This window comes from Doryrhamphus excisus, chromosome 11, assembly GCF_030265055.1.
Source record: "Doryrhamphus excisus isolate RoL2022-K1 chromosome 11, RoL_Dexc_1.0, whole genome shotgun sequence".
In the NCBI taxonomy this organism is placed as follows: Eukaryota; Metazoa; Chordata; class Actinopteri; order Syngnathiformes; family Syngnathidae; genus Doryrhamphus; species Doryrhamphus excisus.
Genome location: NC_080476.1, coordinates 4,491,220 through 4,518,716, shown reverse-complemented (window position 1 = coordinate 4,518,716; position 27,497 = coordinate 4,491,220). Strand labels below are relative to the sequence as shown.

The 27,497-nt window shown below is 43.5% G+C and overlaps 1 protein-coding gene across 2 annotated transcripts; it reads left to right on the top strand.

The window, feature by feature from the left end:
* Positions 1-2,690: 2,690 nt before the first annotated feature.
* On the top strand, positions 2,691-27,443 carry LOC131138209 (calcium-binding protein 8-like). Of its 2 annotated transcripts, XM_058086937.1 has the most exons (7): positions 2,691-2,870; positions 2,955-3,145; positions 9,661-9,785; positions 14,792-14,935; positions 18,806-18,918; positions 23,502-23,655; positions 25,159-27,443. In XM_058086937.1, the coding sequence occupies exons 3-7, from the start codon at positions 9,668-9,670 to the stop codon at positions 25,284-25,286; spliced, it is 657 nt and encodes a 218-aa protein (XP_057942920.1). In that variant the 5' UTR covers positions 2,691-2,870; positions 2,955-3,145; positions 9,661-9,667; the 3' UTR covers positions 25,287-27,443. The 2 variants fall into 2 exon arrangements, with proteins under 2 accessions (XP_057942920.1, XP_057942921.1); XM_058086938.1 differs by having other exon boundaries at positions 2,691-3,145; positions 24,044-27,443.
* The last annotated feature ends 54 nt before the right edge of the window (positions 27,444-27,497 follow it).

Here is a 27,497-nt window from a genome sequence, read left to right as displayed (position 1 = left end):
TGGGATAGGCTCCAGCATACCCATGTGACCTTAGTGAGGATAAGCGGCATAGAAGATGGATGGATGACAAGAACCAAAGCACTTTTTCCCCATAGTGAGTAATGTAAATCCAATAGGTCAGTTCCAGTCACCCAAACATATTACCAAAAAAATAGATTTTATAGAGGATAATTATATTTTTTCATGCAGAAAAAGTTAAATGAAATGATAAGGTACTTTGCCATGAGTTCTTTCTTGATTTCTTTCTTGAATTCAATTGTGTATCTCACCTCCTTTATGAAACTGCTGGCACTTGCAATTTTATTTGGCCCCAAGGCAGGTTATTTAGCAGTCACACTCAATAAAGAATGCATGGACAGTGAGTCACCGAGACATAAGGTGCTTTGTTTGGGGACTTCATTCAACAGAATGATACTTTACAGAGAAAAATTACTTTTTATGCACACTGGTGCTGTATGTTAACTGAGAATATTTTAGGCAAAAACCGAATCATACAAAATCTGTGGCGTTCAAATACCTAGGTTCCTATATATCATATCTTTTGTAGCCTTTGTCATTATTAAGGGTGCCGTCCAGTGTCGCTGTGCAGAAGTACGTTGGTAAACCTCACTCTCAGACATCTTGAAGGGCACCTTTTATGCTCATGACCCTTTGAATTGAGTCGTCGTCCCTATAGAGTAGATAAACACAATAACCAGCACAGAAAATGTTTTAGATTTTCCAGAATCTGCACCTATTAAAGCTCTATTTCCTTTGAATTGTGCTTCCTGCCAAAATGGTATGTTTTAACTAATTCCACCCACAGCCCGGCTCCAGGCATGCCCACGCCACTGTGATTGGTGACATGCCCAAAGTCCTTAGAATGAACCATATAAGGAAGTCCGCCCCTCTGTGACATCACAAAGGGGCAGTTTTACCACGTCTTTTGAAAGCGACCGTTTTGAGCCATCCCAAACTTCTTTTCAAACGTGCAACCCTCATTATCTGAAACTTTGGCATCATTTAACACGACAATACAACATTTTAACTACATTTATAGGTCAGAAAAGTGGTCTTTTAGCTAGATGGCTAGCGCTCTCCACTATAATTCTGTGTAACTCTTCTGGTTGGACCAGGTGGGTTACATCAGTATTAACTAGGGTTGGGGGATATTTTGCATCATTTTACGCATATTTTACGCATTTGTAGGCTGCATGATGTCATCATGCTGCGCGAAGGCTATCCGAATTAGAAAGTCGGTCAAGGCTCCTTCAAATGTGGCCGACAAATGTGTCCTCCGATGTGTCTGCATTCAAAACAACCTTTGTGGCCCCTCATATCCCAACATTCTTTGCACGCTTCAATCCAGCCCTTAAAAAAAAAATCAACATTACGATGCAAAGCTCACAGAATTAAGCGTGAGTATTGATTAATTAATAAGTATTGATTTGTTTGTGTAAGCAGAGGTTGGTGTGCGCAGCTTTTGAATGTAAAGTCATACATTTTTCTACAATGTGGAAAGACTTGACTTTGATGTTACTACCGTTATGTAAAGAAATAACACTTCACATTATGAACATAAATAGAACAAGATAGTCATTACTTGTGTACAACCAAATTCTGTATGTTAATTTTTATGAATGTGCTTGTGTTCATGTGATCTTGTGTTTACATTTCTCTTGCTGTCACTGTCCTGTGAACTGGTGCATGTCTCCACTGTCATCATCATCCATCCAGTGGGTGTGCAAGGATGATCTCCACTGCCACGTCACTAACCCTTTTCAAAGAACATACTCTTTCCCAATTATTCCAACACAAAAAGTGTTTTAAAGAACACAAATATTATAGTTTTAATATACTAAAGCTAAACGTGACCGGGATGGAGCTGCAGGACTGCCACTCGTACATATGTGGTACCACCGTGAAACATCACTGATGGCTTCCAAACCTTCTCCTCCTTTGGCTTCTAGCACCTCATTATTATTTCACGTGCCCTCCAGCCTCACATCATACTATATGGCATCAAATAATACAAACATATACATATATTTAGCTGTGAGCTGGAGATGAATCTGCAAATTGAGAGCCTTTCTTCTCTCTCTTGTAAAACCTACATTGAAAAAAATAATAACTGGATGCAGCTGGACTACCCAGAATGCCATGGGGCATTTGAAAATAACTGTTTTAAGTTACGTGTTACGTTTACTTCACCCATGAAGTAGTAGTGGTTGATTTATGGGATGCGTTAACCTGCTGTGGATTTGTTGGGGTTTTTAACCCAGTGTGGCACCCAAGTCAAAAAGTTTGGCCACCCCTGTTCTATACTAAAAGTGCGTGAACATACGCTATGTGCATACATGTTATATGTAGTACATGCACGCATGCATTATGTATGAACACACATACATGATGTATGTACATGCATCCATACATGATGTATGAACACATGTATGTGATGTATGAGATGTCACAATGAACCTGGGGCCAATTAAAGACACAATAAGTAATGTTTGTAATTGCCATGAGGAAACACTTTCAAGTGGTCCATATATCATAATCAGTGCGTGCGTGGAGGAGTGTGTGTGGGGGTTGCATCAAACAGTTATATATGATACCCTCCACTTCCATCCACCCACGCGCGCGCACACACACAGCAGATGTCATGTAGTGAAGTGACAGCATCAATCTCGCTCTCTCTTTCTCACATACACACATAACTATTTCTCACCTCCAGATCCCACTTTCCTCCTCGCAGGACAGGAGACATATAAATGGGTTAAGTGTAAGGGCGGGAAAGACCTCCCTCTCTCTCGCTTTTCTCTCTCTCTCTTTGCTGGTTCTCCGTAGCAGCCTGGACTCGAACCAACGGCGCGTGTGGATGTGTCCACACGGTACGGAACATTTCAAGATTCAAAGATTTAACGCTGCCATGAGTGACACGTGAACCACTTGATTGATTGCTGTCACGTGGTCAGGTGACAGGCGGGTGAGTCCCGCGGACAGGGCGAGTGGAACCGAACTCAACCGGAGCGGACCGATGCAGACGGACTGAAAGCACCTCCATCATCCGCGACGCGCCCTCAAGCCTTCCCGCCAGCCGGCGCAGAGCACACCGAGCCGGGGGCGACTCTCTCGGACGGGGGGGGCCCGGTGACTCCACACGCAGGTAGGGTGCGACACCCCCGGAATTATGACCTCCCCCAGCCCACGCTGCATGTGGATGCACCTGTTGTCATCAAAATACATTTTGGGGGCGTGAGTGTGCGCGAGTTAGCGCATTTTAACAGTAATTGATTATGATATTAAAATAATAATAATAACACATTTGTAATGGTAATAGTAGGCTATCAATTGATGGTGATAATAATTGATGATCATGTAAACTGTGAATGTAGGCCCAGAGATGAATGACAGCATTATGTCGTCATGCACCCTGCATGTGTGGGCTTGATTGCTGTCATAGGACACGTGCACACTGGCGGTAATTATTCTTATACTTAATTATACTACTTCATTGTATCCTCATTCATCTCCTTGTGCATACTCCCATTGACACGTATGATGCTCACTGCTGTCACATCATCATGTCCTGCTGTTGCGTCCTTCCTCGTTAAAGGCCAAGGTCAAGAATGTCTCGCCCTCGGGTCACGTGTTGAAGTATGATGCGGTGACCCCACTTGACCCAAGACTGCAGAACACCTTGTCCAGTCTTGAATGACACTCACACCAAAGTGGAGCAGTTTGGATCCAGTTGTTGTTTGGCACAGAGTTGAATAGAAAGAATCTGTTCCGGGGTCAAACTGTGGCGTTATTCAGTACAGTACTGGTAATGTTTTAAGTTTTTAACATTTGTGTTAGGGCTGGGCGATATCAAAAACAAGCAAATCATTCATATCGTTATAGAGTAGATTTGATGCGGCGCATGTTTCAAGATGGCGCCACTTGGGTGCAAGCTAGTTATGGCAGCTCTGTGTTTTCTGTGGCGTTTTTTTTGTATGTGTGTGTTTAATAGTGCTTTATTTCGTGAATTTATTTATTCACTATTGTTTTTTGGTGCCGTACAGACCCCTTAAGCAGCTATGGATGTTCATTTTGTTATGTTCGTAACCTGCCGCTTGCTTCATTGTTTACACACAGAAGCAGCTGTTAGCTTTGAGCACCCCTTTGCTACGCCGAGATCCCCTCTGAGATATGAAGGAGGAGAGGCTGCGCAGCGGGAGTGAACAGCCCAAAATACGGTATAAAGGTTGCTGTATGAAGACGGTATCAACCATGTTTAGCGTCTGTTGTCATGGGGAACATGAGATGGAAGCGCTAACGGTGCTAACCCAGCTGCCGAGACTACTGTGACTGCAGCATGATTGCACTGAAGGTTGAATTCTATTGAAGTGAATATAACATTTTACTTCAGCTGCTATTTTTCTGTAAGATTCTTTACATTTTAATAAAACTTTGCGATATGAGTTTTGGTTCATATCGCCCAGCCCTAATTTGTGCCATAGAAGTCTAAAAAGGAGTAAACCATCGTTAGTGGTATAGCATGTTAACATTGCTAACAAGTTAGCATCAGGTGACGCTGGCATCGTACTGCTTTAAATGAGTCAACTTACTTCACTCAACTTCCTCCTCTTCTCTTAACCCCTTCTTTTGGAACAAGCGGTGCCAAAGAAAAAGTGAATTCTTGTTGAGGGTCGCTTGCATCGTGCATGATGATGGTATGAACTCTGACGTCCTTTAGAGATTTAGTGGTTTGCGCGCAGACCTCACAGCTAGGAGACTCAAGTTCAATTCCACCCTCGGCCATCTCTGTGTGGAGTTTGCATGTTCTCCCCGTGCATGCGTGGGTTTTCTCCGGGTACTCCGGTTTCCTCCCACATTCCAAAAACATGCTAGGTTAATTGGCGACTCCAAATTGTCCATGGGTATGAATGTGAGTGTGAATGGTTGTTTGTCTATATGTGCCCTGTGATTGGCTGGCCACCAGTCCAGAGTGTACCCCGCCTCTCACCCGAAGACAGCTGGGATAGGCTCCAGCACCCCCGCAACTCTCGTGAGGAAAAGCGGTAGAAAATTAATGAATGAATGGTTAGCGCGCAGGCCTCACAGCTAGGAGACCCGAGTTCAATTCCACCCTCGGCCATCTCTGTGTGGAGTTTGCATGTTCTCCCCGTGCATGCGTGGGTTTTCTCCGGGGTACTCCGGTTTCCTCCCACATTCCAAAAACATGCTAGGTTAATTGGCGACTCCAAATTGTCCATAGGTATGAATGTGAGTGTGAATGGTTGTTTGTCTATATGTGCCCTGTGATTGGCTGGCCACCAGTCCAGGGTGTACCCCGCCTCTCACCCGAAGACAGCTGGGATAGGCTCCAGCACCCCTGCGACCCTCGTGAGGATAAGCGGTAGAAAATGAATGAATGATGATTTGGCCACATGGTGTGTCTCTGAACAAGCGACAGTCCAGCTGTGGGTAAAAAAGAGGTTTGTTGCTCAAAAAGAGTATGAAGCGGTGGAATGGTGGGCGAAGGTGACCTGAGCGGGAATCAAACAGTGACCTTGGAGCACAGATGGCTGAGGTAATTGGATGATTTTTGTAATTGGTTTACTCAGAAATGCAATAAAAAGCCTTTGTAGGGAATGTTTGCTGCATCAGCTCAGGACCGATGGAAGCCTTTATCTAAGACATATTTCATGTTGATCTGCAATTGTCTCCGATGCTGTCTTGTCATGAGGCTCAGTGCCTGGAATGGGAGTGAGGAGGTTGTTGCTGTAGTCACCCCACAGCAGCTTTTTCTCCCCATGGGGAGGTTCAGCCAAGTCAGGAAGAAACACCATTTTCCACTTTTGGCTCAATCTGTGCCACTCTGTCATCACTCCCCCGCCCCCCACCTACCCAGCTGCCCACCCACCTCCCATGCAACTACACCCAGCACTCCCCCCTTCACTTCTCAGTCTCCCGCATCTTTCCTCTTTCAAGCACTCCCGACCCCCACATCCCCCTCATGTGCACCTTTCATCCCTTGCGCCCCCCCAATACACTCCCATGCTTTAAATGTCACAGAACCCACGCTGTAAGATGTCTGATGTGCTGTTTCAGCATGGATGTGTGTGCTGCGAGGGATTAGGAGCTACATGATATGTTTAATTAATTTCTGCACTCGTTAAAGAAGTGTGTTTACTTGAGAGGCAGCCTACTGCATCTTATGAGCATAACTTTAATGTTCTTTATGGCCCGCTCTCAATGGATACTTCATTAGGCATCACTTCTAACCACAGCCAATACTTTTGATTGACTTGTGGTGGCGATGAGGAAGGTCGGACACAGTCCTCAGGTCACGTGTGGAGAACCAGACCAGATGGGAAGCGCTCGCAAGGTGGAGGCAGGGTCAAAGAGGGCGGAGAAAAACATATGAAAGAGTTTGCATCTTAGCAGGGACTCGTGTTGCCATGGTGACCTGCATGGGAATCTTTAATGTCCAGGTGGGACGATGGGAGCCGAACCAGGAACAGATGGACTAAAGAATACATTTACACACACAACACTCAGCCGTGCACAGACTTTGTTGGCCAGACGGTCTTGTTCACACCTGGCCACATGACCAAAGAAGAACAATCCCGAGGTGCTCGACCTTTGTGCCGTTTTTGTCTCTCTCCTCCTTGTCCTGCTTCCAGCATTCCTCCACTGGATCTATGTCCAACATGATAGAAGCAGACAGGAAGAGGATGGAAGGACGAGGAGAAAGAAAAAGATGTAAAGAATGGGGGAGAAACAGATTGATACAATGAATTTCTATGTACCGGGAAAAGCTCAGTGCAGACTGACATCTTAGTAAAAGTACACTTGTCAAGTTGAACATGCCTTGACATCACTTTGTTTGATGATCTGAAGCACAGTGACAAAAAATAAGAAATCAGGGAGGGGAGAATACATTTTCACACCATGTATATGTTTACCCATGCCACAAATAAGTACTGTTTCCAAGTCAGAATCCTCATACTTTTATGTGAAAACAAAATTCAAGCCAATTGTTAAAGATTGTTTTGGGATTTTTCCCACCATTCAAAATCCTTATGTGAAACATGAACACATTTCTTTCCCGTTTCTGTGCTTTCTAGCACGAGAAAACAAGTTACCATTATGGGAAAATAAATATTTCCATTATGGGAAATATGCATTTTGACAGCAAAGCCCACACAAGAAAAACCCAACAGTGTTCCATTTACATAATGGACTTCTAGTATATCACCCAAGCTACAGTGATATTGTTATTGTTGCAGCTAACACGCCGCTTCGCTAGCCGTTCATGTCAGCATCACCCGCAGACAGAGGGGTGGATACATAGCTCTCAATTTAGCTACAAAGACTCAACAAGATGCTCATTTGCATTTCTTACCTGAGGTCTGGAGCGCACATCTCGTGCTGGAAGACACAGCCATCACAAGGAGAGCGAACATCATAAGCATTGTCGCTGTATCTATACTTTTGTTATTGACGGAAGGGCGTTTTGGTAATGTTTTAAATCATCAAAATACGACAAGATACTGCAACTATTGCATCTTATCATCAGTGTACTTGTTCTGCATGATCACAGTATGTACATAAACCGATAAAATGTTTTTCTTTTGAGGAAATCATGGTCAAAATAGGTGTGTCCCAATGACGTGCATTGTAAGCTAGCTCATATTAACTTGTTTTCTGGCGTTATAATGCATAGAAAAAGGAAATAAATATATGTTAATGTTTCACATAAGGATTGTGAATGACGTGCAAAATTCCCCCCTTTAAGCCTCAGCTTAATGATTGATTAGATAGATACTATAGATAAAGAGATGCTTGAATGTTTCACAAAAACCCAACAATCATGATTGTGATTAATCACGATTATCATAATTATAATCACAGAGTAGACATGTAATTAACTTGATTACATGTTTTAATCGATTGGCAGCACTAAAAAGAATGTAAAGAAGAAGAAAAGAGAAAGAGGGTGTAAGGGAGTACAGGAAGAGGAGGGAGAAGACGTAAAGAAATTGAAGTAAAGCCGGGAGAAAAGGGTGTAAAGAAAAGGAGAAAACGTCACTTTTTGATCCTTTCATGTAGGCTCTTCCTATCATTGTGAAGCAGAATTCACCCAGCCTTGGATGGTTCAGCCACTAATAGGGAACGTGAGACTGGCTCGTTTCACCCTACTGATGATGTGCTGTTGCAATAGCCATAAGTCAAGAGGAGAGAAGAAGAGAGAGAAAACATGTAAACAAGGAGAGGAAGAAGGGGGACTAAAGGGATATGAAGAAGCGAGGAAAAGAGAAGGTGAAAGAAGAAGAGGAGAAAAACACAGATCTTGGCCTCAAAGGTCCCATGGGAGTGACTTAAAACCACCAAGAGGTCCAAGTCCAGAGGAAGGTATGGTAGTGTGCGTCTTTCCTTCTCCCACTCAGGAAGTAGCCACTATCCAGTGAGCTCATTGCATAGTGCCCAGCGCTACCTCTTTACTCATACCTTTGCCATGCAGCATTTAGGGCGTCACAAGGTCATTCGTGCCGTGCTGGACTTGAGTATGATTCCCCTATCCCTTTCCTGGTCCCCACTGGTCTACACTAACTCATACCTTGGCCCGTTTGCTTGTTCCATCACTTTTTTTCTGCTGTTTTACTGCAATTTCCCTGATTTTGTGGATTAATTTAATTCTTTTTTGAGCAAGTCGTTCTGATTATTTTGTGCAAGGTGGCGGCTGTCATTAATTACTCACGAGAATTAAATCACACCTTTTTATTACGTTCACAAATGTAGTCTCGGAAGAACAAATATGCTGTGGATTTGGCTTTTGGATCATTTTGAGTCCTATTTTATTTCTATGATGAAATGTGTCAGCTGCACGGTGTTCGAGTGGTTAGCATGCAGGCCACACAATCAGGAGATTGGTTTCCTCCCAAATTCCAAAAACGTGCATGTTAGGTTGATTGGTGACTCTAAATTATCCATAGGTATGAATGTGGGGTCTTTTGTGACCTTTTGGATGAATGAATGAGTGAGTGTGAATGGTTGTTTGTGCCCTGTGATTGGCTGGCGACCAGTCCAGGGTGTACGCCGCCTCTCACACAAAGACAGCTGGGATAGGCTCTGTGACCCTACCATAAAAATGGATGGATGAATTGATGAAATGTGTCATATCATTTACAACCTGCAATCAGGCCGGGCCCTGTCCCACCAGAAGAGGGGGAGCGTGTTGTGCCTGGGTACGGGTCAGTATGCTCAAGGGCACTTCCATTAGAATTCGTTGAATTTGACCTTCACTTTTTTGTCCACTCATGATGGCTACGGTCCCATCTTAATTGAATCCCAAATTGAAGTGTAACAATCATGATAAAGTAGTATCCCAAGTAGAAAAATACACTGTGGTGATTGATATATTGGAACCAATATAAATGAAATCTTCAAGATGAAATATTTATCGTCTTTCTCGTCTGAGCGGTGGAGCTTAGACTGCAGCATGTAGGACTTGGGTGCAGTGTTTGCCACAGCATCTTTTTGGGTCTCCACTGAATTCTGATGTGCTTATTTGTCATTAGCATGTCAGCACTAATGGCTTCATGAGTTGGCAAGGAACAATGTTGTCCTCTGTTGTCATGGTCTGCTCTCTAACATCAGTGTGTGTGTGTGTGTGTGTGTGTGTGTGTGCAGGAGGAAGATGCCATTCCATCATGTGCGTGCGGGTCTTCTCTATCCAGACAACTACCTGACCAGCTCGTTAACAGAAGGTTCTGAAGCCTTCCAGCTCACCAGCATCTCCACGGAGGAGCTCGGAGGTCGGTTCTTCTTGTTTCACGCCTCCTTTCCATTCATCCTATTTAGCTCAGTGCCTGACTTGTGGTCACCAGTAAACGTTATTGATGGTATTGATTGTGGCATCACCAAGTCAGCCATTCTGCCTGCTGGGAAATGTACCAAAGCGTAATGAGTCCACTGATGACGGCGAGATTGTCACCACGCTGACAAATGAAGCATGCACTTCAAACAGGAACGACATCATGTCGTTAGCTGTCAGCACAGGCGATTAACTCCATTACTTTCACTTTCATCTCTGAGATAGAAATGTCAGTGTCTGAATACTGACAGATGATGTCACCGAACAAAGACTATTGCTGTGACTTAATTGGCGCACTTCTTTAAAGAGGAACCTATTGTGTTTTTTCACTTTTCTGACCTATAAATGTAGTTAGAATGTTGTATTCTCGTGTTAAACCATGCCAAAGTTTCAGATAATGACGTTTGGGCATTTGGAAGTGAGCCCTGAAAGAAGTTTGGGATGGCTCAAATCACTCAGTTTCAAAAGGCGTGGTAAAACTGCCCCTTTGTGATGTCACAGAGGGACAGACTTCCTTATATGGTTCATAGTTAGGAAGCACTTTGGGTCTGTGACCAATCACAATGAAGGGGGTGGAATAAATTAAAACAGACCGTTTTGGAAGGAAGCACAAATCAAAGGAAATACAGCCGGAATAGGTGCAGATTCTGGAAAATCTAAAAGATCTAAAAATTCGAATTGGGTGCGTTCACACTGAGATATATGACAAAACCTGGTTCACTGTCAGTACCTGAATGTTGCACTCAATTCAAAATGGTGAGTGCACTGTGCTGGACACTGGCTATTAATATTAACGACACTAAATGAATGGAACAGAGTATAGTACGGCATGGAGCAGAAAGTCCGCCATGATGGTAAGCAAGAGAGCAAGGCGGACAACAGCATACAATGCATCAGCTAAACATGGATATTATAAAATAAAGTTATATGATGTGTGTAGAGACTTCATGGTGGACGAGTGGTTAGTGTGCAGACCATACAGCTAGTGTTCGATTCCTGTGTGTAGTGTGTGTGGGTTGTACAGGTATACACTGTATTCAAATGTGCAAAAATCCATTGTACTCTAGAAATATGACCTACATGGACACTATCGGTCAAAAGTTTTCGAACACTGCAATGTCTCCGGAGGAATAACCTACATTTTGAAAAGTTAAGATGGTCCGTCTCTCTTCCATTGTTAATATCACTTTGTCTTTCCATTTTTGTAACAACAAATGACTTTCTCTTGTACTGTATAATGCTGCTCAGCTGATGTTCACAAGGCTATAGTACCAAAGTGTTTTCCAAATGCTGTTTTTATGCAGATAGAGGAAGGAGATAGTAAGTACTCCAAAATTTGGAAATGTGGCCTGCCAACCTCAATTTCTGGACTGCTTTAAACTGCTTTAAATTGTGGACCCATTTCGTAGTACCTGAAACAGTCCTTTGGTATAATTCTAAGATACACATACACAACCTCTGGCAAAAACAAGAGCAGCAGTATGACAGAAATGTTTTTTTTTTAATTTGACTTTTTTCTTCTTTACAGTGTTTCTTACCAAAACGTACCAATTAAGATGTATGGCGTGAATTATCATCACCAATTTGACACAAATTCACACAGAGAAACAAAGTAGCTTAAAGGTAAATTGTGTGAGTCTTGTCCAATGTCCTGTTTATTTACAACAACCAGTGTTATAAAGCTATAAAGAATATATATATATATATATAATATATATATATATAAAGAATATTTTTATGACACGTACCTATCTTTGTTTATGAGGAACTTGGAAAATGACAAATCTAATCTGAGCATTGTGCCCTGGACATGTTTACAATGCAATGTTTCTGGATTCTGCTCACCATCATGGCGGCCAACTACTATGGCATACTATGGAAGTGGATGCAGTCCTCTTCATTTCTAGTGTCCTTGCTTGCCATCCTCAATAGTCGCCATATTGGCTACGTAGCAGAAGGGTAGGGATTAACTGGGACAAAATATTGGCAATAATGTGACGTGTGAATACAATTAAAAAAGAACAAAAGAAAGAGGGAAATACAAAGAAGAAATAAGGAAGAAGAATGTCAATATTTTCGGATATTTTATTGGTCGATTCAAATGTCGGTGATGACGCTCCATCGAATGGTTGCAGTTTAGAGAAGAAAAAGAACCAGGTAAATATTGTGATCATCATTTCCAGTAATGGATTTGGGACAGCACACTCAGGACCTAAGTACACAGTATACAGTGTACTTATTAAGTGCACTGGTGGAAATATCATATATCATAGCATACCAAGAAATGTACCCCTTATTGCTGTGAGCAGTGCAGTGATGCAGTCACAACACATCAGACGCTGGATCTTATGCTGATGTCCATTATTTTTTTGCAAAACAATATTATACCACCAATTAGGTTTGCGGTTGTGATTAAAAAACAATAAGGTATATATATAATATATATATAATATACACAATAGTGCGTGTCTCTCAGCATTCACACTAGTAAGCGTTGGTCGCTGCAGCATGACAGCAAACGTCATTATCTTTCTTACATAAGCTTCCTTTTCTCCACACAGACAAACAAAGCCTATTCCCGCTACAGGAAGCACACGTGTCTCCAGTATGAAGCAGCTAATCCGGCGTTTGTTTGTCTTTACACTTGTGACCAAGCCACTGTTATCAAGCATCACTTTGTCGTTTAATCCTCCTCCCTAGCGCACGTTGCAACTTTTCACACCGGTGTGGGTCAAGGTCGACGTGAAGGGCTTTGTAGTGTATCGTCAGACAGACCGAAGCAATGCGCGGCCACACGGTGATGGGGGAGATTTAAACTGTCAGCGTGTGAACCCTCCAAATCCCACTTCACTGAGGTTGTGAAGGTTCTTCAAGGATCATCTCAACTTCTTAATCATTCCATGTACGAGCGCCGCTCTCCTCTTTAAGGCATTTCATCAATCACAGCGTGTGCGTTCCCTCATAACACACACACACACACACAGAGTTACTTTAGGGAGCGTTCAACGTGCACTCCTCACTCACTGCTGCATACAAATAAATCTTACTTTGTTTGGAGAGACCGCACACTCACCCGCCTTCCACATCCTCACTTTATCGTACAAGAAACGGACAAAGGATTAGAGGGAAGGAGGAGGTAGGAGCCATTCAAGGATCTTTTTTAGGGAGGCTCATCTGTCAGTCAACAATGTACCTTGCAGTTAGTACATCAATTAAACAACAATAACTAGTGAAACACTTTTATTCACCACAAAATGTTTGTAATGTGCTAATTTGATGAATGGAGGTTCACTTTGCAATGTTGATAGAATTATTATTAAACAGCATGAAGCCAGTCAGTCAAAGTGTCTGTGAGCATTACTCAATGTAACATACATAACGCAGTCTGGGCATGTAATGGTTTGGAAAAGCTTTGGGACTCCAGCCAACCACAGTGAGAGTCATTATCCACAAACGACGAAAACGTGGAACAGTGGTGAACCTTCCCAGGTGTGGACAGCCATCCAAAATGATCCCAAGAGCACAGCGACCACTCATCCAAGAGGTCACAAAAGACCCCGCAACAGCATCCAAAGAATTGCTTCAGTTAAGGTCAGTGTTCATGACTCCACCATAAGAAAGACACTGGACAAAAACGGCGTGCATGGCAGACTTCCAAGACCAAAACACATTAAGGCTCATCTTAATTTTGCCAGTTAACAGCTGGATGATCCCCAAGACCTTTGGGAAAATACTTTGCGTTCTGACGACACAAAAGTTGAACTTTTTGGAAGGTGTGTGTCCAATTGGTGTAAAAGTAACACTGCATTTCAGAAAAAGAAGATCATATCAAGAGTAAAATATGGTGGCGGTAGTGTGATGGTTTGGGGTTGTTTTGCACCCAGTTGGTGACCTGAAGCTGAAACCAACTTGGGTTCTGCAGCAGGACACTGATCCAAAACACACCAGCAAGTCCACCTCTGAATGGCTGAAGGAAAAACCAAATGAAGACTTTGGAGTGGCCTAGTCAAAGTCCTGACCTGAATCCTATTGAGATGCTGTGGCATGACCTTAAAAAGGTGCTTCAATGTGGCTGAATGACAACAATTCTGCAAAGATGAGTGGGACAAAATTCCTCCACAGCGCTGGAAGAGACTCATTGCAAGTTATCGCAAACGCTTGATTGCAGTTGTTGCTGCTAAGGGTGGCCCAACCAGTTATTTTGTCATTTGAAGCCTTTACTGTTTTTTATATATACATGTAAATGTTGAATAATAAATGATTTTTGCCTGTGTCCAGACTTCCTGACATCTTTGGTATTTTTATGTGTGCTTGCTGTAAGAATATGAATGGACTGAGGGATGGAGGTGGGCCGTGAGAGCCCAGGCGATGTCAGGAGCGCAGAGGCACGTCACCTCTCAGGCAGCTGACAGGGCAAAGACGCTCCTCAGGGAATGAACTTTTCCTCATAGAAAGGAGCAGCCAGTCGGGATGAGAATGTTAATCACATCCAACCTGTGAGAGATCAACATGAATTTTATGGAAAATGCATTGTTCCATTTCGGGCAAGGATTTGGCTCAGGGAAACGAACTGTTGCTCCTCCATGGAAGGAGTGCTGGAATTATTCCTTCTCTCCTTACTGCAGGGGTGTCCAAAGTGCAGGTTTGGGACTATTTCCTGCTGTTTTGTTTATTGGCCTTAATTACATTTGATCAAAGTGGATGCCCCACGTCCCTCAATTTTTCTTTCTGATGGCCCTTGGAAAAAGTTTGGACACCCCTACCTTACTGTGAGCATCAATTCTATCTCCTTTCTGTCTCAGAGCAGAGTGATTGACAGGTATTCAGTGTGGAAAATGACAGCTATTTCTGGAGAGATTGGGCGCATCATAATTGGTGTTTTTTTTGGGGGGGGGGGGGGTACCTGTGTGTTTGTGACATTATTGTGTGTCTGTGTGTGTCTGGCAGAGATCCGTGAGGCGTTCCGTGTTTTGGACCGTGACGGGAATGGCTTCATCTCTAAGCAGGAGCTAGGAATGGCCATGCGCTCGCTGGGTTACATGCCCAGTGAGGTGGAGTTGGCCATCATCATGCAGAGGCTGGACATGGATGGTGAGGCTGCACCTACACACACAAACACACACACACACACAGACAAAAATTGACAGTCTGTGAATGACGCACAAACACATTTGTTTGTGGCCAGCCTGCTTTAAGAGCTAACCATGGCTGTGTCGCAAATGTAATACTTCCGATAAGTGTACTGAGTACACTCAGAGGTGACACAGGCGTGCCCCGTCTTTTAGGGCGGCCCCTTATAGGCCGGATGCCCCAAGTGCTAATGGATGTACTGTGCAGAAAAAACAACAATGGGCATTTACAATGTAATTATGAAACAACAATGTAGCAAACCCCCTTGGGGGGGCGCCCCCGCACGGCCCTATCTGCCTTCAGCGCTGTCCACGTCAATCAGCGCCAGCCGCAATGTTTGTTTGTTTGTCGGCCACGGGGGGCCTCATGAATTTTTTGCTTTGAGCCCCCAAGGACCTTTGCCCCGCCACTCAGTACACTGTGTACTTGGTACATGTGTGCACACATTTTCACAGCGTAGTTCTCTCCCAAATGTATACCTTGTGATGTAATGGGACACGCTTCACTGCAAAAACTACATTTCAAAAAAGTAAAGAAAAAAACTCATTTTAAGCAATAGTTATAAATATCACTTGAAAAAATAATATTATATCAAGGAAGTATACTTAACCAATTCCTATTAGATATATAAGATATTTTTGGCATGAAATTCTTATTTTTTTGTAATAAAAATGTAACTTTGATTATTCTAAGAGTAGAATTGGTTACATAACTCACGTTCAGGAAGTATGTCCAAAGATTTGTTGATTTCAGACCAATGTGAAGGCTAATTTCCAAGAGCGTACTAAGATTAATCCCAAAAAATACATGCCAATCAAGCCCCAAATAGATACTATTTTAGATAAAATCAAGTTTTTTTTTAAATAAGAAAAGTCCCGTCCCTTTGATTTTAATTCCCTGTTGAGCAGCTCAGAAGTTCAAAACTGGTGAACTAAGCAGAATGTGAGCATGTGTCCATTCTGTATATGGTAACACGCCCAAAACAAAGACTTCTCAGTTGCATGGTGGTTGAGTGGTTAGCATGTTGGCCTTACAATCAGGTAAGGTGTGTTCAAAGCTCTTCTGGAACATCAGTGCGTGGAGTTTGTATGTACACCATATTCAGGGTACACTAGTGGGTTCATTGGAAATGACAACTGCTTATAGGTATGAGAGGTTGTTTGTCAATAGGAAAACCTCCATTTTTCACAATAAAATTCCTAATTGTAGAAAATGTCAAAATATTTTGCCTAAATTTAGCAAATTTGGCTTATCAACAATTTGGCTCAGGCTGCTTGGTAGGCTAGTAGTTAGCATGTTCGCCACATCGTCGGGAGAGCTGGAATGTCTGGGTTTGAATTTTCGGTGTGTGGCTTTTCTCCGGGTACTCCGGTTTCCTCCCACATTCCAAAAACATGCTAGGTTAATTGGCGACTCCAAATTGTCCATAGGTATGAATGTGAGTGTGAATGGTTGTTTGTCTATATGTGCCCTGTGATTGGCTGGCCACCAGTCCAGGGTGTACCCCGCCTCTCACCCGAAGTCAGCTGGGATAGGCTCCAGCACCCCCGCCACCCTCGTGAGGATAAGCGGTAGAAAATGAATGAATGACAAAAGTTGCCTCTTTTCACGATCATTTGGACTTGATTCAAGACTGTTTTTGCAGTGTTTTGCCTCTCATGGCAGAGGGCATGGGTTCAATTCCCGGCCAGGTTTGCGTCATCTGTCTCAAAACGAAGTCAAAACCATTCATGCAATTGACTCGCTGTGGCAACCCCTGACAGGGAAAAGCTGAAAGTGCGAGAAAAAATTACAAAGTGCTGTCCTAAATCCATTACTGTTATTATGCACATACGGGAAATGAACGTCGGAATCTTAACCCGATGCTTTACACACAACAGAGATTAAAAATACATTTCTTATGACTTGTTCTCATTTGCATGTACCCCCTGCTTCAAATGGTGGGGAGATGACTCCATTACTTTTTCTTTGATAGTCCCTCCCCTTCTGCTGTGTTGCCAAGCTGGCGACTATTGAGGGTGGATGTGCCCAGTGCTGCACTCAGTAATTCAGCACAGAATCAAAACATCTTAATAATAATAACAATAATACATTTTATTTGTATAGCGCTTTTCAAGATACTCAAAGACACTTTACAAAAGAATGAAGTTGAATAGAGCAAGTAAACAGAATAAAAGACACACCAAAATACAACATTGATTGGTTAATACACAGTTAAAACATGAGTAAAAGCGGGGCAGGGCACAGCAGTCAGATATAAAAGGTTAGACATTAAAAACAGATTTAAAATCTTGCATTTGACTTGTTGCTCTTTGGCTGTCAAAAAGAACACTTTTTTTTCTATGGAAGGACGGCAGTGACAAGCACCTTCCAGCTCACACATAACCCCACTTCTTTAGGATGAAGCGAGGATAGCTTTGTTTTTTATTGTTCAATTTACAAGAATAATGATGTCACTCTTACATTACACAGGATGTCGGAAGTCATAGTGTATAATAAAGGTTTTTGCAACATATTATTGTTGACATGCTGACAAACAGAAACTGGCAGGATCCAATTCAGCGTACTAACTGAGGGCTTGCACACAAAGAAGAGAAGAGACGCTCATCTTAGATTTCCACCTTGTATTTGATCAGGAAATGTGCAAAACTCTGCTATTTTTACTTAAGAAAATATTGGCAATCATACAGAAAATACATTTATTTAAATACAGTTCAATGGACAGATATTAATATTATGTATCATTATTCATTTATTTAATTGACCGCACGTCACTATAGCACATAAAAAAAAGATTACACATCACGTCACAAGGTTTTAGTACGTGCGTTGCCCCGCCCACACTTACATTTAAAGCTGATGTTAAACCTTGACATCTCAAAGTGTCGGCTGTGCACTTAACTTCATCTATTCATGAATGGAACGCGAGCCTCTGTTTATGCCAGACTGCATTTTGCAAATGTCACAGTCAAGATAAAGCGTTGCCTTTTAAGAGTGGAGAGTACTAACATTAGCATACAATCCAACAACAACCTCCTGATTCCTTCATGCTTGCTGCCGTACGATGACATATTGTGCGTCTGTGGTTTCAACTGAACTTTAGAGATGTATTTTTAACAAAAATGATGTTGGGGTTCAAAATTGTTTGACCTGATGAGCGTCCAATTATAATGACTTTTCTCTTCACAGGATGATAGCAGCTAGTGACCACATTTGACTACATTAAGTTATGTGCACTTTAATAAGTATACGGACTACATGAGTTCATATTGCTGTCATGTGGACATTATTTCAAGTTAGTTCCTCCACTTTGTGGCCAAGAGGGTGATATTCGTGGGGGTATGCTGGAGCCTATCACAGCTGTCTTCGGGCGAGAGGCGGGGTACGCCCTGGACTGGTCGCCAGCCAATCACAGGGCACATATAGACAAACAACCATTCACACTCACATTCATACCTATGGATAATTTGGAGTTGTCAATTAAGCGGCATGTTTTTGGAATGTGGGAGGAAACCGGAGAAAACCCACGCATGCACAGGGAGAATGTGCAAACTCCACACAGAATGGAACCCAGGTCTTCCCACTGTCCTGAGTGTGGCCAACAGTCAAAAATTAGTGCAAGTATGGAAATGTGCCAGTTGAGACACAGACACTGTGTTTCTTTCACGCTAATTGTTGCTTCAATGTTAAGACATGGGCGTCACCTTATGGTTTGTCACAGATGAGAGAACCTCCATCTGTTGATCTTTCTGCAGGGCACCTTCTCACTTTCTGTGAAAGGAAAATCTTAGTAGCTGATGTTTTGCTCTGTGTGTGTGTGTGTGTGTGTAGGGGATGGTCAGGTGGACTTTGAGGAGTTTATGACGATACTGGGGCCCAAGCTGCTGTCATCCGACAACAGAGAAGGTTTCCTTGGCAACACCATCGACAACATCTTCTGGCAGGTGATGATAATGTCGCTGGTGCCGTCTCCATGTTGATCATCCCGCTCACGCTCCCCTCTGCCTCGCCCGCCCGTTGTGCATGTTGCAATCAGAGCAAATCTTTAAACGCAGCCTAGTTTCAGCAGTGCACACATACGTACTCACACACACACACACACAGGCACACTACCTGCTTCCTGTGCTCCCTGATAAGAACAAAGACTTCTTCCTCTCCATGGAAAACAAGTCTGCTGAGTTTTAAGTCAGTTCCCTTGTGGGAGTGTGTGTGTGTGTGTTTTGGTGCACGTGTGACGTCCTCCCTCCACCTGAGCTGTTTATGCGTCTCAGGCTCTCTCCTCATCTACATGCTGGCCAACACGCCGTCTTCGTCCTTCAACATCGTGGCATCCCTCTCTCAAGTCCCAATGGCGGAGAACAGGGGTAGACGAGGACATCTCGTGTCAGCTTGCAAACACGAAAACACGTCCACATTGATGTCCCTCATCTTGATGTTGACGTCGAACCATCGTCCGGTCGCGGCTTTGAAGGCGTGTGTGGAGATAAGTGAGGATGAGGCGGGTGGGGTGGCCCACATAGAGAACGTGAACGTGAGAATGTGAACTAAGACTCCATGGGGGAAGACAGTGAGGGAAAAGCTACAAGAGGCTGTTGAAGGTCACAAGCACCTTCTTTTGCTGTGAGCTGTTCCACAGCTGGAGGAGGAAGGTTAATTAATTACAGTTAATTGCCTCTGGACCGCGATAAATGAATTTCTAGGATTCAATATTAATAAACGGAATATTTTCATAGTTAGAGCATAGAAAACTTTTGAAATATGTATTTTTGTCATGATTAGAGCCCTGTAAACATGAACTAACACCCCCTTAGTCAACTTTACACTTTCACCATGTAATGGCCACAGAAGTCCATCAGCAGAGGTAGTGGGCTCCGTAAGCGGGTCACTATATTACAAGACTCAGCTGTAAGAAAACTGCTGTCATGGTCTAAGTACAGGGGAACATTTACAGGAGTTGTACAACATGCCATGTATACGTCATCATTGTCGCCATTCATCCTCAGCATCAGCAAAGGGCTACTGTGGTGAGAAGGCACGCCTGCAGAGGGCGTGTATTTAAGAAGACTCATGCGGCGCGCCGGAGTGATTGGTGGGGAAAAAATGTAGTGACGTCACACGCCGACGGGATGCTAAGAGCCGGCGTTTGAGCCATGAGGACCAAACTCTCAAGCGACCATCTGATGGGATTTCCTTTTCCCTTCTCTCGTGCTTGAGCTTTTGGACTTTGCGCAAGGTTCCAGACCCAGGGATTAACACCCCGTGGATTGACAGGTGGATGCGCGTCCGTGAGTGGAACTGCGACTATGTTCCTGTGACTAACTTTGACTCTTAGGGGAACTTTGGGACACTTTCGGGGTGGGGGGTAAAGTTCGGGATTAAGTCTTTGTTGGCGGGTGGGAAGTTCAGTTAGTTAGTTAGGTTGGGAGGGGATGATATGCGGGTGAGTTTGGAGTCATTAAACTGCCCTTATGGAGGCAAACGAGCATTTTCGTTGTAGCCTCGTTACCTCTATAGGAAGGCGCAATTGTTACAACCATTATTCACCACATTGCATAACACAGATGGGCTGGCTACGGGATCACTGCAGAAAATGTTTCAAACGGACCGGGGAAGAAGTAAAAAAGACAAGAATGTACCACTTCCACACGGACTGGGAGGATACCAATCACGAAACTGCAATGATCATTAATTAATACATTTTTGAAAAAACGCAACAGAGCGAGGGAGCCATGTTCAAACTCCTGGGAAGGTTCACCACTGTTCTGTGTTTATGCCATTTGTGGATTATGTCTCTCGCTGTAGTTTGCTGGAGTCCCAAAGCTTTTTCACACCACTGTATACTATACAGTATGTGTCTATTACATGCCCAGACTTTCGGGATACAGTATACACAAAAAGATTAAAGTTTTGTCTGGTCAGACCACAGAGTATTTTCCCAAAGGTTTTGGGGATCATCAAGATGTTTTCTGGCACAATTGAGACAAGCCTTAATGTTCTTTTTGTTCCCCTGTCCACCAGAGGCAGCTGAATGAGGCAGCTGAATGAATCATTGCAGCACCCTGGCAGCCATGCCAGTGAAAAGCTTTGCTGCATGGGAAGAAATGCATCATGGAAACTGTTAAAGGGGACTTTGACACCTCGGATGCTTTTCCCACTTTTCTGACCTATAAATGTAGATACAATGTTGTATTCTCGTGTTAAACGATGCCAACGTTTCAGATCATGAGTATTTAAACAATTTGTAGTCATTCTGAAGTAAAGGAGATGCCACTAAATTAGAACATGACCATGAATTAGCCACACCACTTTTTTTTATACACTGGAAATTATGATACTTTTTCAAGAGTACTTTTTGGTGGGTTCCACGTAAGAAAGCAGCCAGCAAACCCTGTGTCTTCCTCAAAAATCCCCATACCCTGTCAAGTGTTCTTCAAATTTGACCGTGCTATCCCTGCAAGACATTTGTCTTGGTATGTTTTACACGGTGCAAAATTTAGTATATCATTCATTCATTCATTTTCTACCGTTTTTTCCTCACTCTCATAAATTTTAGGTAAGTTCCACGTGGCAGACATGATTGTTTTGGGTTTGGCAGGCCGGCACAGTGTGAAGGAAAGGAAAGTGAGACACATCACACCCGTGTGTGACTGTTGACACTTTAGTGGCGTAGTAAAAAGTGCACTTTGAAGTGTCAGAAAGACAACACACTCCATCAACACTGTATTTGAGTGACTGTGTCTCAGGAGGGGCTGCACGGTTAGCGCGCGGGCCACACAGCTAGGAGACCCAATTTCGATTCCACCCTCGGCCATCCCTGTGTGGAGTTTGCATGTTCTCCCCGTGCATGCATGGGTTTTCTCCGGGTACTCCGGTTTCCTCCCAAAACATGCTAGGTTCATTGGTGACTCCAAATTGTCCATAGGTATGAATGTGAGTGTGAATGGTTGTTTGTCTATATGTGCCCTGTGATTGGCGACCAGTCCAGGGTGTACCCCGCCTCTCACCCGACAACAGCTGGGATAGGCTCCAGCATACCCGCGACCCTTGCGAGTGAATGAATGAAATGTCTCACGGGGTAGAGCTCATCGTCCAGAAACCGGAAGGTTGGGGGTTTGATCCTTGCGCCCTCCACCCACTCACTGTTGTGTCCCTGGGTAAGCACTCCACCCACCTTGCCCCCGGTGCTGTCCAAAAGCGCTATAGATATAGTTTTTGGAAGTTGTATTTCTTCGGATTTTTAAAGGATGGAGTTGACATCCACTTCAAGTTTTTTGTGTCGTTCCCAGAAACTTGATGCTGTTGCTCTCAGATTGGATTCGACTTGACTCGTGAATCTTTGACTCTGTGTGTGTGTGTGTGTGTGGTGAGATAAGCACGAAACTTTTCACTGGTTCTATTTGTTTTCCCCTCTGGGCCCCTTGAGGAGATCCAGACATGAGCTTTGAAGAATTCCTGACTCAAGTTGTCTCATTCTGCTGACAGTCTGACAATCTGATGAGAAAAACAAGTGATCCCGGCTGCCAATGAAGCCTGCATACATCCTGGTATCCATACGATTGGCTTTGCACACCTAACGTCTACGTGCAAACATCCATGAATGAATCAATGAGACATTTGGGGCGTTTTGATCCATGAGTTTTCTAGGCGCTAGAAACGGTAACCGTGGCGACGGATGCAGGAAGCAGAATGGAGCATCCAGTGACAGGCTGGTCTCAGTGGTCTTCATCTGCTCAGACAAGCGATGGTGTCCAAGTACTACCGTCATAAATATGGTGCCTCTGTCAGAGACATTTGGTGGACGCCTCGTCTAAAAGGCAGCAGCATACGAGCACGTTCTGAGCGCGCTCAGTGGAACAGCTTGATGTCCTTCAGGATGGTAGTGATGGCTCCTCTTGGTCCATCTCTTCCATCTGTCTTTTATAATACCTCCACCAAGGCTGATGTCATGTGTGATGAAATAGTCCGTGCCTGGACCTGGTGTAGTGATGGGGACATCCTTGGAAAAATACTTTTATTAAGACAAACAAACACATAAATCCTGCTAACGGGAACATAATCTCCTTGGCTGAGATCATAAATTTCAAGTGTAAATCACCTGGGTGGCTTTTTTGGAACAAACTATGTGCTTCTATTGTCCACACTGAGTACCTGCTGCGTGAGTACCTGCTGCTTCTACTGAGTCCTCACACACACACACACACACACACACACACACACTGCAGCTTACTCAGTGAAAAGTGACAAGCAAAGTCACCCCGTGTGCATGAATGTGTGTGTGTGTGTGTGTGCACCTTAAACACACTTCCTGATTGTGTTTGCTGTCAAGCTGTCTTGGAGGTTACTGATGGGGGACAGCGTCACAGTCATCCTGCTTACACTTGCTGGCCACTTCATTAGGGACACCACCTAATCAATAATTCCGCCTTGACCTCATTGCATCTTCAGCTTACAGATACGGTGTGTGTGTGTTGTACGTGCACTGACCTGCGTGCACCGTGTGCCCCCCCCCCCCCCCCCCCCCCCGCAGTTTGACATGCAGCAGCTGTCCCTGGACGAGCTGAAGCAGGTGCTCTTTCACGCCTTCCGCGACCACCTGACAATGAAGGACATTGAGAACATCATCATCACGGAGGAGGAGAGCCTCAATGAGACCTCAGGGAACTGTCCCGAGTACGAGGGAGGTGAGGGGGCCTTCATTTCTCACAATATAACTTACTACTAATACACTCCTTTATGCTCCTATTCCATGTACACATCATAGAGAGATGTTAATATACTTTTGTGAGGTACTTTACTGTATAATTAGATATTACACTAACACAGCTAAGAAGTGTGATTGGGTGTTTTGTTCAGACAAATAGTTTAGCATATATTCACTCATATTGGACTGGTTTTACCATCGTTATTGCACGAATTGTATTACAATACGCCAAATATGGCCCACCAGGGGCAAAACAGTGGTTAGCTTAGCATGACACCTTGCCACGCTGACATTGTTTATATATTCCCTTAAAAGTGAATTATAAATGTTCAGACAAATGTTAAGTCGGATGACGGGTCTTTGTTCAGGAAATGAAGTGGAAAAGTGTCACAGCCCGTTACCCACAATCCTTTGAACGTCAGACAAGAAGCCGCTCATGACGATCTTGGTCCTGATGGTGTTCCCGACATGTCAGGACAGCGTGAATCTTGCATGTGTTTAAAATGTACTCTCTGCTTATTTCTACCGCTCAGTCAAATGTGAGCCGTTGTTGCTTCCAACTTGTCTCTTCTGAAATATTCATTTCGTCAACGTGACAAAGATTCATGAAGGGGCGGAGGAGCTTGAGGACATACTCAAGGAAATACATGAGGACACACACAGGGAGACACGTGAGGTCACACACAGGTAGACATGTGAGGACACACACACAGGGAGACATATAAGGAGACTCATACAAAGAGAAGGCTGAAGACACACACAAGGAAACCCACACATGGAGACACATGAGGACGTACATGAGGACTCATACAAAGAGACATCCATCCATCCATCCATTTTCTCTATCGTTTATCCTCACGAGGGTCGCGGGCATGCTGGAGCCTATCCCAGCTGTCTTTGGGTGAGAGGCGGGGTACACCCTGGACTGGTCGCCAGCCAATCACAGGGCACATATAGACAAACAACTCACACTCACATTCATACCTATGGACAATTTGGAGTCACCAATTAACCTAGCATGTTTTTGGAATGTGGGAGGAAACCGGAGTACCTGGAGAAAACCCACACATGCACGGGGTGAACATGCAAACCCCACACAGAGATGCCAAGCGGGGAATCGAACCCGGGACACATGAGAACACACACAAGAAAATACCCAAGGAGACATATGAGGACACACACAAGGAGACACATGAGGGATGATGGACCTCTTGTTTGGTTCTGGTCTAGATTCTGGTCCTGTGATGTTTTTAGTAAAAAAAAAGTCAGCCTCCTTCCTTGATGCTTGCTTCCATTCCGTGGCGGTCCACTGCCGCTGATCCCATTAGATCCAGAACTCGGAACCAGCTTGACTTATCGATGCCACTCAGGTTGTAGAGAAGAGACACCTCTGTCTTGTCACGGTCACACCTTGTGTTCATATTGCATCATCTTTCATTAAGTCAGGTATGTCTTATGTCCTTGTGTGCCGGTTGTCCCTCAGTGCATCCCATGAAGAAGAACCGTCAGACGTGCGTCAGGAAAAGTCTCATCTGCGCCTTCGCCATAGCGTTCATCATCAGCGTCATGCTGATTGCAGCCAATCAGATGCTGCGCAATGGCATGGAGTAAACACTTGTGAGCACTGTGAGCACCGGGACACATGGACCACATGGACCACATGGACCACATGGACACTAATGAATCAGGACGGAGGCTGTTGGACCACAATGGACCAGGATGGACCTAGATGGAGCAGAGCATGTCATTCTTTGTTTTGATTTGAATGAGGAGAGATGTTCATTTGAGGATGTCACCTTTTCAACTGACTGGACTCACTGAGAACTGGAAAAGAATTCAATTTTTCTAAACTAAAAAGAATGGATTTTATTTTGCTGACTACCCTTTAAATTACTTTTCTATTTATTGACAACACTGATCAGGTGCTTGGAGCCATTCCTCATCTTCTTGTCAGTGAACACTCATTATGGATCCTCTCCTGTCCTACATGGAGCACAACTTGTCCCCAAGTCTGGTAGAAGAAGAAGAAGGAGGAGGAAGAGGAGAGGAGTGTGTGATGGTGAAAGGAGGACAGAGGCGAGGACTGACGCTGGGAAAACATCTCATTGTCATTCCACCAGTGTGCTAAATGTAGGTCACACAGTAGCATGCTAACACACTAAACACCCCTCACTATTGTACTGTATATAAGATATTTATGGATGATATTTATATATATCATACGAATGTATTATGTAACCGCATAATAACAACAGAATGTATGAAGGCCATTGTTAGATTAGGGATGTGTGGAGGAGGCTGCCCCCTAGTGGCCCCTATGAAAACTGCAGCCATGTTTGAACAGGTGCTGAGAGGTGACGGATAAAAGACGTCAGACAAAAGTGATCATTTTGGCAAACAGGGTCATGACCTCATACAGTGGAACCTCCCAAGTTCGACACAACACTGCTTGATTCCCAGGTTGATCCCATTTTAATACATTTTTCCCACTGAAAATAATGTGAATAAAAAACATGTTCTAGTTTGAGGTGTTATAACACGTTCATGAAATGTACAGGCAATGTTTTAACATTCTTAAGTGTCATACAAGAAGTTAACCTGGCACTCTCCTTCTCTGGGACAACTTCAAAAAACCCAAAGAAAAAAGCTAAAGTTCATATTCTTGCATGAGGCAACATTCGAGGCATTTTTACACCTCCCACAATAAGTGAAGCTAATTAGGGCTCTATGGCTAATCTCGTTTAATTTTTGGCATCACTGAATGTAAAAACGAGGGTTAATTAGTCGTCCTTGTGTGTGAAGGTCATTTTGGTTGAACTCTGAAATTGTACCACTTTAGGGGCGTTCCACTGTAATAATAACAACTAGTTCAATAACACCGAGTTCATAGGCGAATGAATGAGTCCATATTGATGTACTATAGTTAGTGTAAATGCATGATGTCATCCTTTTTGTGACGCGACAGTGGGCGAGAGGGCATTTTGCTGAATATGCAAGGTCACGTGATCACGGCTTTTGATGCTTCTTCAACCCCCCCACACCCCTGGAGCCGCCGTCATCGTCACTTGCTTGGCGACTCGTGCACGCGCGCCTCACGGGACGATATGTAGATTTCATCACATGACCACACAAGCGCGGCATGCTGCTTTGAAGAAGAGAAGGAAAAGAGCAATAGTTGTATAGTTATCCAATCATTTATTTCGCATACTATATATATATCTATCTATATACACACATATGTTTATGCAATAAAGCCTTGTTTTTATAAGAAGTATCTGCTTGCTTGCTTGTTTTCACGTTTGGACGGTCAGTGGCCACTTCATTATGGTACACACTAAATAGCGATAAAGCTAGGGGCGGGCGGATCGATATAGCATCGATACCAAGAGTATTGATATATGATCGATACTAGCATGGTGAGATCGTTATTTTTCAGTTCTCGTCTCGTCTGTTTCACCAATGTTTATTGTTTTGTTGTTAATACTGTTGATATTGTTCTATTTAGTTACATTTATTTACGGTTATGTATTTACATTTTGTTGTATTGTTTACAAACTCAGGGAATAAGTTCTTAGTCACAGTAGGGCTTTGGGGCAAAAAGCCAAAGGATTTAAATGAGAGCCAATTGTAGTTTTTACTTTTCTTTATTTTGCATTATGGATGTTATTTTTCTCAAAGTCTATGTAATAAAAGGGAATAATTATTTTCTTGATATTGTATTAAATATTGTTAAAATTGTTCACAAATAAGTTGATAAAGAACATTTGTTTTGCCTAAAATCATTGTCCTGTGTTTTTCTTTAAATCAGGCATATTAGAAACC